Genomic DNA, 18,883 nt, shown 5'->3' on the forward strand with positions numbered 1-18,883 from the left:
AGTACAGACTGAAAAGTACTGATGCAGAAGAACAGTAATACTTTTCCTGAAATGTTATACATTTTACCACTCAGTATAATAAGAAATCTAAAATCACTGAAGAGTTGAAGTCATTAGGGGATGTCAAGCTGCCTTGTGAGAGAATTCAAAGTGAGGCTTGCCTAGCCTTGTGAAAAGACAGCAGAGCTTTGTGCCCACTCATTCTGCTTACAGGGTAAGATAGAAGAAAACAAAAGGGAAGTTAAACTAATTACTGATTTCAGCCCTAGAATAAAAGGGATTGAGCTATCCTAAATGAATCTAGACTGGCAATCAGAAGAATGTTTGTACTATGTGAAAATCATGCTTAAGAGTTTTTTTTATTTTAAGGTAAAAAATAAGTAGCTGAAGGGAGGGCTTTATGGCACAACTGATCTATAGGCATCATACTTGTTCATATTGCTCAGCTGATACCTGTGTCCATTTCCAGATTCATTTTTCAGCCACTTCTCTGACTCCATGCCATGCTTCTTCTCTATAGTTTTATGGTGAATCTTTACAAATTTACTTCTACTCTTGCCTCTTTAATTTGTTTCTTTCCTCCAGTGCATGCCAGTGTCCAGCTTAAGAGTCAGTGCCCCTCTCCTAAGCTAACTGCAATTATTTCAGTGTCTCCATAACCTGCCAGCTAACATCTCTTCTCTGTTCCATATTCTGATATCAAATGCAACTGGACTGACACTGTGGTTTTACCAGTCACTGAAAGTGTTAATCAGTGTCATCCATTTGGGTATTATTAGCATGTGGAAATCCCAAGCACTGTAAAACTAACCAAAATTGCTGCCGGAGTTTTCAGCATTCAGATTTATTTTACAGAAAGAATGTAATCTGGACTGCATGACAGTATTACGTCTACATAGGTAGAGCTTCAAATCACTGCCGTAATGATTAAGCTAGGAGTTAAGGCATAGGCAAACAAGATAATAGGCTTTGCTCCAAATGGCATCAGCCAAAACACTCTTTACTTAACCTCCATCCTTTCTTATATCACATTCAGACCACCATGACTCATTTAAGACGTTCAATCTCTATCTTTATTTTTCAGATACTTTGTCCTAGATGTTTTCATTCCAGCCTTACCCAGTGCATTCTGCTCCCTATAACTTTCCCCCTGCTGCGCTGCTAAGACAGCATGTTTGGATAACTATCCTGGCAAACAGTTATGTAACCAGTATACTTCTGGCAGTGCTTCTCCAACTCCTGTGCTACGCACCTTGTGCCTGTAACATAATATCTTCTAGCCAGGCCTGAGACACGATGAGAATGGATGTTCAAATTGGTCGTATCTACGATAATGTGTAGAGAGAATTTACTTCTTAAAGAATACATATATACTCTGTTATGTGCATGTGTGATTCTCTTCCCAGACTCACCTCACTAAACAGATACAGTATGAGGTCAGTATAACATGCACCATGATGATAAGTCTGCTGAATCTCATGCCTCCATTCCTAAGAACCTGTGCTATACACCTCTGAAATAATCATTACTGGAATAATTCTGGAGTCTCTAGGAGAAAGGGGCTGACAGAGACAGCAGCAAGAGCATAACTGATTGTTTTGACTGAAGTTTTTTCAAACAAATCCAGTTTGAGGAAGACATTCATTTCAGGCCAAACATTTCTGTGCACTCTTATCCCACTGGCCCAAAATTCCTTAATGAAAACTTTATACTACAGTGCTGTCATTCTTTTGTAAAATACATAACTAAAATGTGATATTTTGTTTTTCTGCCACAAATAAGAATATCTCAATCTATCCAGTCTTTTCTCCCTTTACACTATTATTATTTTTTTCATTCATTTGCTTTCTCACAGTGAAGAAAAAGAACTAATTTTTTTTATTACTATTATTTATTTATTTTTAATGTGGAGCAGGAAACACACTGGATGCACAGACAACCTTGCAAGAACCATCAAAACGACCATTCATTTATGAAGACCTGGAAAAAAAATCAGAACATCTTGGAGCAATTTCTGGAAACAGGAAAATAGCAGAATGGTATTGAAGGTTAGCATCTAAAATGTAACTGCAATAATGTTTTTGGATATAAGCAAATAATAAAATATGAAGAAAAAAAAAAGTGCCTTTATAAACAAAATGAAATTTTAAAAAATCAATACTTGTTAAAGTAATTATAATAATTACCTTGAAAACATCATTTTGAAGTATAGTTTTATTGCTTAGAGTGAATTAACAAATTAGCACTGCCTATTTAATCTGAAAATAACTTCCACCTGTAGTAAAAATGTGTGGTACTGGCTGTACTCAAGATAATCAATAAAAGCAATTGAATTTATAGTTACAGAATTTGCATAGATAGTTATAACTTTCAAATATATTTGAAGATGCAGAAATTAATTTGAAGTCAGCAATAGCCAGACAAATTCTCTGGGGGGAAAAAAAAAGACTTTTTATTTCCTGTTTTTTAGGCAGTGAACTCACCATCTCTGCTTCAAATTCTGGAATAAACAGCTTTTATCAGAAGTAGGTCAGAATTAAACACGTCACTCACTGTGTGTTTTATGAAAAAACTGTATTAAAGTATGAGTAAAGATAATTTCTCAAAAAGAGAAAACAAATTATGTAGCTATTTCCCCAATCTTTTTAATGCTTGTTTGACATTCTGAAACTCAGGATAATTTGTTTACATGAAATCAGAGTTTCACTATGAAGATTAATATTAACTTAGGCTAGCAGCAAGCAAAACTATTAATGTATGTTTTTGTAATGGGCACATCCAAGGGACCTTACAAGAAATGAAAAACTGAAGGATTTTTTGCATGCTTTTGCTTTACTGAGAATATAATTTTAATATTTTAGTAGTCTAACATTACAATTGGAGAACAATGGAACTTTGTCCATTGGAAATTGTGTTTAAAAACAGATTTTCTGTGTGTTTCGTATAGAAGATATAATATTATTAATCTAATTGTGGGGATGAAAAACAAATGCCTAAAAATATCCAGTAGTTAATTAAGCTAAAGTCTTCTGATGATGGCTTTTGAAGACTACTTCACTGAGGTTAGGATACTGCTACAGTAAGACAGGTGAGTAGATCATGTAACAATAGCTTTTCAAGTTAGAAGAAATATGATTATTTTCATAGCTAAGATGACTTAAAAATACGTCCACTTTTGTAATTAGTTCAGTATGTCTTCATCTGTATGTTAACAAAGACTATACATTTTCAAAAATGATGCATTTTAATATGTAGGCCAGTAAAATTGGTTAAAACAACTTGTTTTGTTTTAATAGTTTGGTCTACACTTTTGCCATGTAAGATTTCAAGAAGTGATTTTAACCACCTTGGAAGATGTGCCCATTGACAGCCCCCTATTTTGGTGCTTAGGGATGTATATGGAGCAGCTCCTGGTTCTCTAGCTGCCTGGGGCTCCTTCCAGGTGACTAGGGACAGGAAGCTGAGGATCAATGTCATGGGATGATAGAGAATGGAAGGACAACACATGGAACTACCATTGACTCACAGGTCATACTTGTTGGCATTCTGGGTATGGATAGATGAATATCCTGCAAGGTAGAGGGTTAGGAAGAGTATTGTAGTTTGAATGTGTGTTTCATGGATCAAAACCCACCAAAACAACACACAATTGAAGAACAGAAAAGCAACTTAAAGCCAGTTGTATCAATTCGTATGAACACTTTTCAAAACAAGCAATATCCACAGAGAAGCTCTGCCCAGAGAAATTGTGGATGCCCTATCTCTGGAGGTAATCAAGGCCAGGTTGGATGGCTACTGGGCAACCCAATCCAGTGCCAAATTTGGTGGCTTGCAAATGTACTCACAGAAGAGGGGTTGGAACTAGTGATTTCTGAGGTCTTCGCGAACTCAGGCCATTCTACAATTCTGTATACATCAGCTCAGCCTATGAAACTATGTTCTGCCAGCCAGTGCACTCCTATGCACTCACTAAAACTGCTCAAGTCCATCTCACAGTTTCTGCCTACCCTATAACAGTCGCTTACCACAAAAATATCTGTCCTAACTTAGTGCTCAGATCTGTTCTGTTCTTGGTACATGGATATCCCTACTTACTAGTTTTCCTTCACATAGTGGATCTTCGCTATCTTTCCTCCAAGTGCTGAAGTGATAGATGTTCTATCATCTGTTGATACTTCTTCTTCCAAGAAAGAAAAACAACTACGCCAGTTTGCTTTGGTATATGTATGTTCCCACCAGTGCCTTTTAAGTCACCTTCGAATCCTAAGAAAGACATTTTACTAAAGAGCTATTTTAATACTCCATATTGTAGTTTTACTTACAAGTAACAGAAAATTACTAATCCTTTCCATTGAGACAGATTTCTGGCTATGGTGTTTGATCCATAAGCAGTGTTAAACAAAGTAAGCATACAGAGCAAATCAATGACTAAAACAATTATTTTAAGATATACTACAAGATATGTATTACTTCAAAATAGCTTAATTTGCTTTGTTGCATTCTGTTTTTATCTACAGGGTTAAAACTGAAGGAGCACACCTCACCCCCAACCTCCACCAGAAAAAAAAAAAAAAGTGAGATGGGGCATGTTTAATTCAGTGTTATCCAGTAAGTATCAGTGGAAGCCAATACATTTATAAGATAAAAGTTCAAACATACTCTAAACGCAACAGCCTAATGCCAAACTCAGAAATGCATTTACACAGGCTACACAGGATATGCCAATGTTTGTCAAGAAGTTAACAGTTTAGATACATTTTCTGCTGTTAGGCATATTCTGATTTTTTTTTTTTTGTCTGTGTGCTTTTTTTCTGGGTAAATTATGCTTTATAGTACTGGGTAAATTATGCTTTTGTTTTGAAGATTCTAATTCTTTATTACTGAATATTTAGAGAGGCTGAACAATATCATTATTTTCTGAGAACAACGTAGGAAAATAGGAAAGCTTGCCACTGACAGGGTCTACTTCAATGAAACAGATGTTTACAAAGCAAGTTGCTCATAATCATCATACCAGTTGTATTCAGAAACAAATAAATTAAGCACATAAAATATCCAGATCCCTTCTGTCATGGGCTCTCAACTGGCTTCAACTGTGATACTTCCTGTAATAAATCACAGCAACTGTCTTTGTTTTCAAGAATCGTGGGGAAAGAGATGAATAACTGCAGGGGGAACTTGTTCTAGCCCATGAGCTACTCTTGTGACGGTAATCCTGTTTTTGCTCTGGCTGTAATGTATGACAGCCATGTATCCTGAATCAGTGTCACTCAGAGTGGGATTTTTCAGGGAAAGTGAGAGGTAAGTCATGATTAAGTTGTCAAAATTAAGCTCTGTATGTTTTCTCTATGGATATGTCTTTGGGATCCAAGAACGTGCATGCTACTTGTGAAACAAAACTGCCTGTCCCACCCAAGGTTAATCTTGCTTTGATAGGACACATGAGTATAGCTGACAACGAAGCAAAGCTTCGGGGCAGTGGGAGGGATCAGGTTTTTACATGCATTTTTCTACTTGTTTTGAGGTTTTTTGGTGACTGATAACTGCACCTTGCTGCTCTTATAATTAGTAAGAGAAAATACACAAACAGTACACAAGCAATATTAAGTTCTGCTGTTTTATTTAATTATTTAATTGGTCTTGGAATATGTTGCATAAAAACGCTTGGGTTTCTTCATTTTTTTACTAATAACTTCCTTAAAGATGAACTGCTGCTTTCTAAAATACATTGCCACTTTCTGATACAGTGCAGGTTAGATATCTGGATAAAAATGACATGTAGTCACCAGACACATGCATGCAGTAGTGCTTCTCTTTGGAAGACAATCTCATCTGCCTGGCATTAAGCAGTCTTTACAAATATCTAAAATTCATGTCTGAGAACTTTCAAAAACTAAGCATTCTTGAAGAAGGGAACATCATGGATTTGAAATGAAATTTCTGAAAAGAGACCAACAGAATCTAAACATCTGTCAACAGTCTGATCTTCTGTGTAGATTGTCTGATACTTAATGTGGGAACAAGTCTTTTGTTCAAAATACTGCAGGTTATCAAATTGTTATTTAAGACTGTATTTTCCTTTATTTAACTGCTTGCTTTCACAAATCACACTTTACTCTCTATAAAATTTGACTGGTGACAGCCAATAGTTTCAAAATTCAGTAGAAGAAAAATAAATGGCAATTCATGGTAAATGATGATGTATTATTTTGAGTAGAGGTATTTTTTTTCTGGCTATGAAGAACCATACTTAGCATCTGACTTCATTAAAAATAGTAAATTGCTGAAAGATTGCCAGTTAGTCTTTCCTGTATAAAACCCTGTGTGATTTAAAGTTGTCCAACTTACTGGTAAGTTTCTTTATAACCTACTACTTGAATTACAATAGATCATTCAAAAGCCGTAGGTGCACAGGCAATGTTATTAAAATATGGCTGAGGGAAAAATACTGAGCAGTACACCCTACTGGTGACACAGCACTAAGCATAGTTACATTAAGCAATGTCAGACTGCTTCCAGCTCATTCAGGTATGATCCTTTATAAAACTCATTAAATCACTGCCTGTTGCTGCAGTCTTTAATCGTAGTAAAAAAGAATTTTCAGCCTATGCTTTTCGACAAGAAGAGTGATTAAGAGTGCTGCAGTGTGAGCTCCCCTGAGGAATTATTAATGTCTTGAAATGACATTCCCTTCGAGGTCTTCTTGACAACTCACACTCTATCACCTAACAACAAGCATAACAGACACATAGAAAGTGCTCTTTTGCATTTAGAAGCTCTGAAGAAGAAGCATGAGAGTATGGAGAAGTTTTTCTGAACGTTTGATTTCCAGTCTTTTGCTGTACACTGGCACTTGGCAGCTGCAGCAAGAGGTTATGTGCTTCAGGGAGTTGCAAAAACGAGTTCATGCAAAGAAACTGAAGATAGCTACCTTAATGCCTGCCTTGGCCCAAGGAGAGCCTCAGGAGGTGCATTCCTTGTTGCCCTGAATGTTCCGCTAGGGCTCTTGCATGCAACAGCAGCTCTCCAGCAAGGCTAAGAGCAAGGCTGCTGAAAGGCTACAAAATGTGGTGTGTACGTTCAGAAAAGTCTGCTATGCCAGTAAGATGAAACTGCTGCTCCCTTTAAAAAATGCAGGCTGTGGGTAACTCTGCTCAACTTGTATGTAAGAGAATAGCAAAAGATAAAAATATACACAGATGGATGTTCTGTCCTTCAGAAGCTTCAGACCAGCAGCTTCCACTTGGCAGGACCTCATCCTGTAGTAGTCCAGGTGGCATCTGTGTCTGCTCCTGAAATTACAGCCCTATCCAAAATACTGCAGGCTGGACCAAGAAGAATGTCCAAACTCGCAAAACTTTGTAGCTTGCGTACTTTCTGGATCCCAGCTCAGTGTGGAACACAAGAGACCTCCTTGAAAACGTGTCTGGAGCCATGTGTTCCTCCTCTCCAGCTGAGGTGCATCAGTCACCCTTAAACACGTGCTGGGTGCTCTCCTTGCAGACTGAGTCCAAAGGCTTTTCCACATGCTAACTCGAGGAACTGAAAGTATAACCCTCATGCAAGGGGACCCACAGGCAACTGCCTGACAGTATTTTCAGACTTCATAGCTTCCCATAGTATGAGTGTTTAGAAAGGGGACAGTGGGGATTTGCCATACAGTTACACTGAAACAAAAACAGCCACAACGAAGGAATGTTTGATTTCACAGGGAACACAGCTTGTGAGGTGGGGTGAAGAAGTCCCCACCAGAGCCGTTGGGGGCTGAGCTCAGAGCCAAGATGACTCCAGTGCAAGGCTCAGACTGGAGAGGGACCATTGTGTGCCCGGAAGGAGCTCAGGCTCTGCCACCACACTGCAAGCGCCTGCAGCTGGAGCACTTCTGTGGAATGGTGTCTATTCCACCGTTGTGTGTTTGCTTCCTTCTGTATCTTCGCTTCAGCCCAAGCGTTGAGGATACGAGTGCTTCAGCGCACACCAGGCTGGAAAAGAGTAATCAGAGGAGTTGTTCGCACGTTGAAGTCATTCCAGACGTGCACCGCTAGCTGACACCTGGCAGTGAACTGGGAGCACAGCGGAGGACATGCCCCGTTCCCATGGGTGAGGACCGCTGCCGTCGGTGCCGCTCCCTCACGCCTCGGTGCCGAGCAGGTGAGCGAGAGGGAAGGGGACCTTCACTGCCCCGGGAAGGGCCGTGAAGGCTTGAGGAGAGAGCGCCTTTCCCCAAGCCGGAGGTCGGGGCGGTGCTCCCGAGCGAGCCTCGACGCCCACCCGGGACGCGGGCCCCTCAGCGACGGCCCCGGGCGGCGGGGGCGGGAGGGCACTGCCCGGGGCGGCGGTACCGGGTCGGGCCGTGCCGGTGACTCAGCACCGCCCTCAGCCCATAAAAGGCGCGAGGCGGGCGGCAGGCTGGGGTAGCTGCGGTGGGCGCCGGCGTTTGGCGCTCGGCGGGACGGGACGGGACGGGACGGGAGGAGACGGGACGGGACGGGACGGCGGCGCGCCATGGGGGCGAAGCTAAGGCTGCTGTGCGCCGCCGCGGCGCTGCTGAGCGCGGCCGTGCCAGGGCAGCCCGGAGCGCGGGGTGCGATGCTCCCTGACGGAGACGGATACGGGGTGAAGCTGTGCGGCCGGGAGTTCATCCGTGCCGTCATCTTCACCTGCGGAGGGTCCCGCTGGAAGCGGCTCTCCCTGCTGGCTATGGAGCCGGCGCCCGCGGAAGGTGAGTGCCCGGGAGCAGGGGGATGGCGCTGTGCTAAGGGGCTCCTCCGCTCGCGAAAACCGAGGGGGATCCCCGGGCAGAGGAACGCGTCTAGCTCCGAGGCCGGCGGGGACTGAGCCGCGGCGCTGGGGGCAGTCCCCCACGGCGTCGGCGCTCCTCCGTGCCCGAGACGCACAGCGGAGTGCCCGCGCCGTGCGGGGTGATGGTGGCACACGGCGCCGCACGTCGCCGCTTCGGGAGGAGCGGAGCCTCGGGCTGGGAGCTGCGGGCTCTGCCGTGCCGGCGGCCGCAGCGCGTACCGCCATCTGCGGCGAAGTATCTCAGGTGCCCGGTTCGGCTCGGTTCTACCGGGTCGAGTGCTGTAGGAAGGGGTAGGCGCGTTGTTTCTGGCGCAGTTCTCAAACTAGTTGCGAAATGCAGTCGTGTAACGGTAACTTCAGGTGCTAACTCTCGTCTGCGCTGATACCTCAGCGTGTGGAAGGGACGCTTTTAGGCAGAAGACAGTTATGGCTTAAACGAGCAATTAAAGGGCTGCTTTCTTCTTGTTTAAACACACCGTGGGTGAAGAAACATTTTACTTGCTCAGTGAATTCGCTTTTTTTCTTTTTAACAAGTCGAGTAGTAGACGGTAACTGTAACAAACCACATGCGTACAGCCTCCAAAGTTGCCGCGGTCGCGGCACCTTCTGCAGCCGTCCCGCTGCGCAGGAAACCTTCCTGCCCAGCGTCTGCTGAGAGCCGCCACCATGTGACAAGTGAAGGGGCTACGACTGCCTCTGTCTTTCTTTTAAATTATTTTGATAGGTGTTCCATCCGCGATGTCAGTTGTCCCTGCTGAAGTAAATATAACATTCACTGGGTATTCTCATGCACTTTTTGCCTCCTGAAACAAAACCAAAGCGACAGCAGTGAGACTTCAAAGTAAACACTTGTTTCAGATGACTTAACTTTAGAACAAAATGAGCTGCTTCCGCTCGTATTACCTGAAATGAGTGGTGAAACAGTGAAACAGCGGAGAAACAGTGCAAAGTGAATGGAAGTGGAGCTGGATCCACAAGAACAGAAGGGCCAGGCGAGGCGGCCCAAGTGTGTTCATGAGACACTTTCCAGGGTAGTGCCTTGGGAAAGGAGTGGAACCTGTCAGCTGAAATAATAAAGACATAATGCCATTTGTAAGAAACGGTTTACATGAAATATTTGTGTATCAAATCCAATACTCAGTCCTAATGGAAAATGGAAAGTCCACTCGTTCTTCACTTGATACTGGTTTGTGTAGCTGTGCATGAGAAAGAAGCAGTCTGATTTAATTCACATATCACAGCCTTGTGTGGCCTCTGTATATATTTCCTTAGAACTTCCTTTATGGGAGGATTGACAGATCTATAGATATAACAGTGCAGATGTAATGGGATGTGTGTATCTCAGGAACTGCTGTCACACCGTACTTCTCTCACCTCACAGGCAGCCTGGCCTTGGAAATGGGTTCCCCTAAAAGTGATTAATAAATTAATCACAAACGAAGGTTCTGCAGCACGGCAGTTCTCCCTGATAAAAATGCTTTTCTTATTGTCCTTGCTAGTGCCTAGAGCTATGCTTTCTGATACTCCTGCATTCTTAACCTGAGGTCTATTCCTTCAAACAGATTCTTCTCAAGCAGCAAGTAACAAACTACTGGGACGCTTCAAGCTGCAGTCAGTTCTGGGTCCTGAGTTGGAGCAGATGCAGAGAAGCAGCAACCAGTTTCTTGGCTGGGAGACACTGAAGGACTTGTATAGCTTAAATGACTATAATGAATATGAGCCTGTGGCAGATGACTTCAAAGACCTTCTTCGCCAGGTAGAAGAGGCTGCTCAGAGGGACAGGGGAGGAGCAGGATTTGCAACCCCCCTAGGACCCAGCAGTTACCCTTGGGCCAGGTATCCCAGAAGAAAACGGGAGTCTCTGGGTTTGGCAGGAATGTGTTGCAAGTGGGGCTGTACGAAAGCTGAAATCAGTACTATATGCAGAGTTTAAAACACTCTCTGCACTTCTGCATGAAATCTATGTTAGTCACAGTGCTACTTGATTGAATACCGTGCAGAGAAAGGAAATTGTTTATTTTATTTCATCTGTAAGTGCCAGTCTACTAATAATGCTGGTTTTCTTTAAATAAATAAAAATCCTCAAGTGTAACTGTAATGACTTAGCTTCACTGCAGTAACTTTAAATCTATATTTTTTTAAGAAGTCTTCACAATTCATCTTAATATCTAGCCCTTACTCTTATACTACGAATGTGATTATCTTTGTAACACTTCAGGAATACCTTAAGTGTTTCATTAAAGTGTGATTATATTACATGTAATAGAGTTATCCTTTCTGAGGGAAAGAAAACCCAGAGATGTTACTGAGATGAGATTCACAATACAGAGCTCTACAATATTCTGCCTGTTGAAACTCCCTTAAACACTGACTCAGCTTGCTGATTATTTTGAACACTTTTTTTTTTCCCCTTTCCTAACAGTTGCAGAATTGTTTTATGCAATGTATTTAAAAAAAAAAAAAAAAAACTTACCACAGTAGAACACTTACAGGCTAAATATCTCTTCTTTCGGAAAGTGTTATTTGAACAACTAGTTAATGAGATTATTGCATCACTTCTCTATCTCTTTTCCTAAGATACTACTCCAGCACTCAGGCATCTATCACTCATCTCATCTTTATTACTTTTTAAACCATGTCAGTATCAGTCAGAGATAGTGCAGAATGAGAGCTCAGTATGAACGCTGCCCTCCAGCCTGCATACACGGTGAGCAGGTCTTCTTAGATCAAGAGTGAAAGAGTTCTTGTCTTAAATTCATCAGCTGACTCTTGAGTAGAGCAGCCTAAAGTTTAACTTCTTGGTTAAACATAACCTGGTGTTAAAACTATAAATAGCTAAGAATGAAAGCATGAAGCATCAGTATTGATCTGACATAAACAGGCATTGTCACAGGCGTGAGTCAAGATGCATCATTCTTCTCAAAATGCATCATTCTTCTTCACCTGGAGAAATGGTGAAATCTGTGATTTTATTTGTTTTTCTAATAGTCTAGTTGTAGTCTTTAAAGACTCTAGCAGGCCAGCTATGACGCAAATATCAAACGAGTTAAGTTGAAATTCAGTCCGTGTTTTACAGAAAGGAAATATTTGACTCTACGTATTCATCTGAATACTCAAAGATGTTGGTTTTGTTTTCATGAAAATGGAGTCCTTAATGACCTTTACTTGTTTTCTCTGTGGGTAGGTCAGACTTTACAATAGTTTCCTTGCACTTTAGGTAGCTTGAGGTGACCATTACATGTAATTCAACTGCTGCAGCAGGTCTGACAATGTGGTAGGATGCAGGCTGCTGCTAATTGCATGGCTTGCTGTCTAAATACAAAAGCACTCATGCTTTCTTTAAAACCAGAAGCAAACTTGGCACATAAAATGAGAGATCTGACTAGTTACACAGGAGAAGCAAAGTTGTATTGAAGCAGACAGCTCAAAATATAAAGATATTGAGTCAACATATTGATTCAAATGGCAAGCATAAAAGCTTAGTATTTCTGTACATATAGAGAGCATAAATACACATGCAGCAGTTCAAAGCAACACACTGCGTTTACCGTCATAGTTGTTCAAAAATACACACTTTTCTTTTTTTTTCCCCTCAATTTCTCTCAGTGATCAATTAGCTATTGAGAAAAGCATCGTCTTAGCAACTCACTGCTTACAGAAATTGCAGCCCTATCGATGTGATCTTAACTCAAATGAAGTGGTCAATATTTGCGTAATCTATTAACATGTGAGCCATCTCCTGAACAGTTGTTTTGAATTTGTGAGTAGAAAATGATACACTAACCACACTGCCATATTAGCACATTTATGTGGTTTATAATAGTTTATCCTTCTGAAGGGAAGGTTGAGGATAAAATGTGATGCAGGTTTGACTATGACTTTGAACAAATCTGCCCAAAGACATGTGGAAAATAACTAGGTTAGTCAGAAAGCAATGCCCCCTATTTATTTTAATGGAAATGACAACAGATGCAAAGACCACAATAACACTAATTGATAGAGCACATTCTCAGCTACAATCTACTATTTTTCAATAGTCACCACCTTTATCGGATTTGCATGGATGAGCTGATTAAGACTCTTCAATTTATAATGCAGAAGCTGTGCATAGCCACCTGGAACATGGCTTGTCTTTTTCATTTCTGTCATCACTGCTGAAATGCACCAGCCACCACCTCACTGCGCTCACATCCAAAGTTTGGTTTCCAGAAATGTAAGTGAAGATGAATGTTGGTGCCATTTTTAATGCATGGAGAATATCAGTGGTACATTTTTGCTTCATACTTATGTTCATGTCAGATGTCATTCTATCAGACTGCCACTCTGTTGCCATCTGTCATACTGCAACAACATTTAATTCTTGATGGGAAGGTTCAGTCTCTGCTGCTGTACCACCAACATCTACCTCTGATGTTGTGAGCTGACATAATAAAATATGAGGCACTGTTTGAGGGTCCAGTTCCCTCTATCCTCTTTTGTTTGAGATGAGGGACAGTGCCAGGCCAACCCCAGCTCTCCTATGCTATCTGTGCACCACTCCTTAGAGGCAGAGATTTCAGTAGCCAGGTCACAACTCCTTTCCTGCCAACATACGATGACTTTTTGTATATTACTTTTTTCAGTAACATACAAAGGGACAGGTGTATTCTGCCATGTGTGTAGGGTGAGGTACCCGAACAGACTACTTTTCAGAGCTTCTTAAGGTTTGTAGCAGTACCGCTACACTTCCATTGAGAGGAGTGTTGGTTATTCCTTGCTGATTGTCAGATTTCCTGTGTCACTGACACCAATCTTATGTTTCTCAGCACTGGTCTCTTGAATCTTTTCCACTCTCATTGAGTACTACCTTGCAGAAAGTAACTCTGCACGTTAGAAAGCTCACCAACTTTATACGACATGGGAGAGGATTTATTCTTCTGCTGAACAACTGGAATAAATACACCAGCTATTTGTTCAAGTTTAACCTACCTTCAATACTTGCAGGCTCATGCACCTGATGTAGGAGAAATATTCTCAGCTTTACTTCAGGAAACTTCCTGTGTGGCACCAAGGAGCATTTGGTAGGCCATCTCAGCTGTTGCCTTCACCGCTTCTGAAAGGTGTGTACTGCAGATATGATCAGAGGTACGTACATATATCCTGCAAAGGATTCTACACTCGTTAGAACCTCTCCCTTCAACGTTCACGCATTCTCTCTTCAACAATTTGCAAATACCTTGTAGTTTGTAGGAACCTTCCCTTCATGAGTGGAAGCACAGCTTCCATCTTCTTGCTACCCCTGTCAAAGTTTCTTTCTGGCAAACAGTCTGTATTCTAGCTTTGTCAACCTCCTCCACACCCACCACTCTTCCCCAGGAAAAAAAAGACATATTGGAACATAAAAATAATTTTCACCAGAAGAGTAAATGCTAAAAAAGTAGATGCCAGTGTGAGCAGAGCTCTGGACCTGTGATAGTCTGTTAGAAGCTGAGGGAGCTGTGGTTCCTTAGTCTTAAAAAGAGACAATTTCTGGGACCCAATAGCAGTCTGTAGCAAGTTGTTACCCCCTGCCCAGGGTCAGATGTGCATGCTGCACCAATCAAACACTATGAAGTCTCAGTTCCTCAGTGGTAGGGTACAGACTGACAGGAAAAAATTGTATTGCTGAGCCATGGATGCAAGGATGTCACCTGAGAAAGTCAACCCCAGTCAGCAGATATCAATAAAAGTCAGAAATGCCTAGGATGTTCATTTTGAGCAATAAAGGAATCAACAGAGATTATGGCCAGAGCTACCCCCAGCAGACACTACAAAAAGCAAACATTCCAATGGGCATTTGGAAAACTCACAGTGCTTGTAAACAGAGTTTGGCTACATAGCCTCTCTGACCAGAGAAGACTTAACATCATAACAGAGATGAGCAGAAAATACGCAGAGACCAGTGAGTGAGTTGTTATAGCTGCAAGATGAAATAAGATAGTTTAAGATGGTTATATTTACTAATGCTTTCTAATTCGGTACAAAACAAGTAACTAATTTATGTAAGCAGAGTTGTGTGATGGCCTGTGTAATTTAGTAGAGGAGTCAAAAAACATAACCACCAACCATCTATGGTCACAATGGTGTATAGCAAGAGATATCTCTGACCTTATCTCCATCACTGAGCTCTGCATTATATTTTCTCTCTCATCTTGTTAAAGGGGAGGGAGAGAGCAGCTGGATGAGCACTTAGTGATCAGCCACGTTCATCCCACCTTAACATTCCTGGCTGAAGCCTCAGATTCACCTATACAGGTTGCTCCAAAAGTAGTGCCTCCTATTTATTTCCATGTAAACTACAACAAAGAGCACTATAACACTATTTGATAGAGCAAACACTTTTCACTAATCAACACAATTAGCAGATTCATATTGATGAACTGACTGATGCTCTTCATTTCATGGTGTGAAAGCACTGAATGGCCATCCAGAATGTGACTTACCTTTCACGTCACTGTTGCCACTGCTGAAACATACCACCACCACCTCACTGTACTCACATCTGCTGCTGGTCTCCTTAAACACTCAGCAACCATGATGAATGCCAGCAGATGCGATTTTCTACCCAGAGAACAGCTCAGTGACACACCTTTGCTTCATACACATGTCCCTTTCAGACCCCATTTTGTTAGTCTGCCCTGCTGCTGTCATCTGCCACATGGCAACAACATGTAATGGAATATTGGTGGGAAGGTTTAACCTCTGCTACCATACCACTAACATCCACCTCTGACATCATGAGCCAACAGAACACAATTTCAGAGCAGTCTACATATACAAATCTGTGGGAATTCAAAGTGGACAAGAGAGCTTTCTGATGTGTAGAAAAAAACTCCTATGTCAAAGATAAGGACTTTCTGAAAATTAGACAAAGAATCCAGGATAGTCTGGCTGCAATTTAGAGTATAAGAGGAAATACAGCAAACATTCAAGTAAAAAAATATGCTGGTACCTAGAACATGATGAAGAACAACAGTTTTGGATTTCAGTGAAACAAACACAAATGTTCTAAAGATTAGGTAAGATGTTTAATATCATAAATCAGAATTGTTTGCTTCAGAAGGGAGCCTTAAAAGTAACGTAGTCCAACTCCCCTGCGATGAACAGGGACACTTATAGCTACATCAGCTTTTTCAGAGCCCTGTACAGCCTTTCCATGAATGGCTCCAGGGATGGGACATCAATCAATGGTCTGGGCAACCTGTTCCAGTGCCTCACTGGACAGGTTCACTCTTCTCTGGGTGGAGAACTGGCTGGAGGGCTGTGCCCAGAGGGTAGTGGTTAATGGAGTTAAGTCCAGCTGGTGTCCTGTTATGAGTGGTGTCCTCCAAGGGTCAATTTTGGGGCCCATCTTGTTTAATATCTTTATTGATGACCTAGACGAGGGAATTGAGTGTAAGCTCAGTAAGTTTGCAGATGACACAAAGCTGGGAGGATGTGTCAAACTGCCTGAGGGTAGGGAGGCCCTTCAGAGGGATTTGGATAGGCTGAACAGCTGGGCTGAGCTCAATGGGATGAGGTTCAATAAGACCAAGTTCCGGATCCTGTACTTTGGCCATAATAACCCCATGCAATGCTATAGGCTTGGGGCAGAATGGCTTGAAGAATGTATTGAGGAAAAGGACCTGGGGGTGTTGGTTGATGCTTGGCTTAACATGAGCCGGCAGTGTGCCCAGGTGGCCAAGAAGGCCAACATCATCCTGGCCTGTATTAGAAATAGTGTAGCCAGCAGGAGCAGGGAGGTGATTATCCCCCTGTACTCAGCTCTGGTACGGCCGCACCTCGAGTACTGTGTTCAGTTTTGGGCCCCTCACTACAAGAAGGACATTGAGGCCCTGGAGCGTGTTCAGAGAAGGGCAACAAAACTGGTGAGGGGTCTGGAGCACAAGTCTTCTGAGGAGTGGCTGAGGGAGCTGGGATTGTTTAGTCTGGAGAAGAGGAGGCTCAGAGGAGACCTTATTGCACTCTACCACTTCCTGAAGGGGGGTTGTGGTGAGGAGGGGGTGGGCCTCTTCTCCCTGATAAATAATGACAGGACGAGAGGGAATGGCCACAAGTTGTACTGGGGAAGATTTAGATTAGACCTGAGGAAACATTTTTTTTCTGAAAGAGTGGTGAGGCACTGGAATGGCCTGCCTAGGGAGGTGGTTGAGGCACCATCCCTAGCGCTGTTCAAGAAGCGTTTAGATGAGGTGCTAAAGGATTTGATTTAGTAGTTGGGTAGGGATAGTGATAGGAGGATGGTTGGACTAGATGATCTTGTAGGTCCTTTCCAACCTAATGAACCTATGAACCTATGAACCTCACCACCCTCACTGCAAAAGTCTTTTTCCTTATATCCAATCTATATCTACCCTCTTCAAGTTTGAAACCATTTCTCCTTGTCCTAAAAGACCCTGCTAAATATTCTGTCCCCTTTTTACCCCCTCACAGACACTAAAAATCTGCTATTTGGTTTCTCCAGAGGTTTCTTATCTGAAAACTGAACAGACCCAGTTCTCTCAGCCTGTCCTCATAGACCCACCTCCCTCAACCTGCTGGCCGCGTTTCTTTTGATGTAGCCCAGGATGTGGTTGGCTTTTCGTACTGTAAGGGCACATTGCTGGCTCATGTCTAACTTGACATTCACTGGTATTCCCAAGACCTCTTTGTCAGTGCTGTGCTCTATCCTTATATCCCCCAGCTCGTACTGATGGTGGGAGTTACCATGACCCAGGTACAAGATCTTGGTATTGTTGAACTTTGTGGGTTTACCTGGGCTCACTGCTTGAGCCTGTCCTGGTCTCCGGATGGCATCTCATCCCTTGGGGTTATTGACTGCACCATACAACTCGGTGTCATCTACAAACTTGCTGCACTCAGTTCTAATGTCTTGGCAAAAAAAATATATATATATTATTCAGACTTACATGATGATCTTCACAACTAATCCAGGATAACATAAACTGAGCTGAACCACTGATAAGAAAAACAGTCAAGAGTCTCAGAGTGGTATCCCAGCCATTTATAAAGGTGTCTGACAAGGAAGAAAAACACATGAAGATGACTTAATATCATCCTCTTCTAAGTCTGTACTACCTGACATTTTCATTAATTGCTTGTGAGAAGGGAGCCAATAAAGATGCATAAAGAATTCAAGAAAAGATAGAAAACCATTTACAGATGGCATTTAGGAGGAAGGAACTGGAATTATCTTAGAGATAAAGAGTCTGGACTGGTATTCAAAAATCAAGGAAAATGATTTCTACATTTAGAAATGATTGAAAAGATAAATACAAGCCATTTCTAGCTATAGGGACGAATCTGGTATTACGGATGATCTCAGAAAGAGGTAATAGCTTCATATTGTTACAAAAACAGGCAAATAGAGGGACATGTAAATGAGAATTTTATCTCTAAGATAGACGACACAATTCTTCTGCATAACAAATAAGCAAGGACTGCAGTACCATGTCCACTTCCATGAGCAGCACATTTTGGGAAAGAGGTAGTCTGTCAGACAGCAGCAAAATTATCAAAAATGAAGAAAATGTATGTTAATAGAGGAACAAAGTAGAAACAGCTGTTGTTTTAAAAAGAGAAAAGAAGGCTAAGGCAAAAACATGCAGAAATCCTCAGATATGTAAAGGCAGAAGTAATGTTAAAATATTACACTACATGGGACAAAGAGCAATTAAAGGATTTTTAGAATCAGGATAAAGAATTTTTAAGGAAATGGAAAACTAATAACCAAAACAGACTTCCTGTAGAAGTTATTGGATGTTCCTGCAGCATACTGAACAATAGCTATCAGAAATAACTTTGATATGGAGTGGGAAAAAGGTCTGCAAAGAATTTACAAATGAACAACCACCTCCACAACCTGTTTAGTCTGTTTAGCTGTAACCTCACATGTATACATACACCCACACCAAGTCAAACTGGCCCGCAAACTGCTGACAATCAGAAAGCAATTAGTTCCTGATATTTTCTTACTAAGTGGCTTGTGGTGTGATAAAAGGACTTGACTATGATCATCCCCTTCAATTTCTCCATTCATCAGTCTAAAATGCACCTTAAATTT

At 41.8% G+C, this 18,883-nt stretch overlaps 1 protein-coding gene across 1 annotated transcript; it reads left to right on the forward strand.

The window, feature by feature from the left end:
* Positions 1–8,491: 8,491 nt before the first annotated feature.
* Positions 8,492–11,014, forward strand: LOC136053448 (relaxin-3-like). The gene is made up of 2 exons (XM_065744152.1): positions 8,492–8,722; positions 10,365–11,014. The coding sequence occupies exons 1-2, from the start codon at positions 8,506–8,508 to the stop codon at positions 10,733–10,735; spliced, it is 588 nt and encodes a 195-aa protein (XP_065600224.1). The 5' UTR covers positions 8,492–8,505; the 3' UTR covers positions 10,736–11,014.
* The last annotated feature ends 7,869 nt before the right edge of the window (positions 11,015–18,883 follow it).

Source organism: Cyrtonyx montezumae, unplaced genomic scaffold, assembly GCF_038088225.1.
Source record: "Cyrtonyx montezumae isolate F1298 unplaced genomic scaffold, pur_monq_1.0 scaffold_30, whole genome shotgun sequence".
Taxonomy (NCBI): Eukaryota; Metazoa; Chordata; class Aves; order Galliformes; family Odontophoridae; genus Cyrtonyx; species Cyrtonyx montezumae.

Coding starts and splice junctions, on each gene's coding strand:
- LOC136053448 (XM_065744152.1), top strand. CDS start 8,506: ATGGGGGCGAAGCTAAGGCTGCTGTGCGCCGCCGCGGCGCTGCTGAGC. Junction 8,723..10,364: donor GGAGCCGGCGCCCGCGGAAG/GTGAGTGCCCGG, acceptor TCCTTCAAACAG/ATTCTTCTCAAGCAGCAAGT.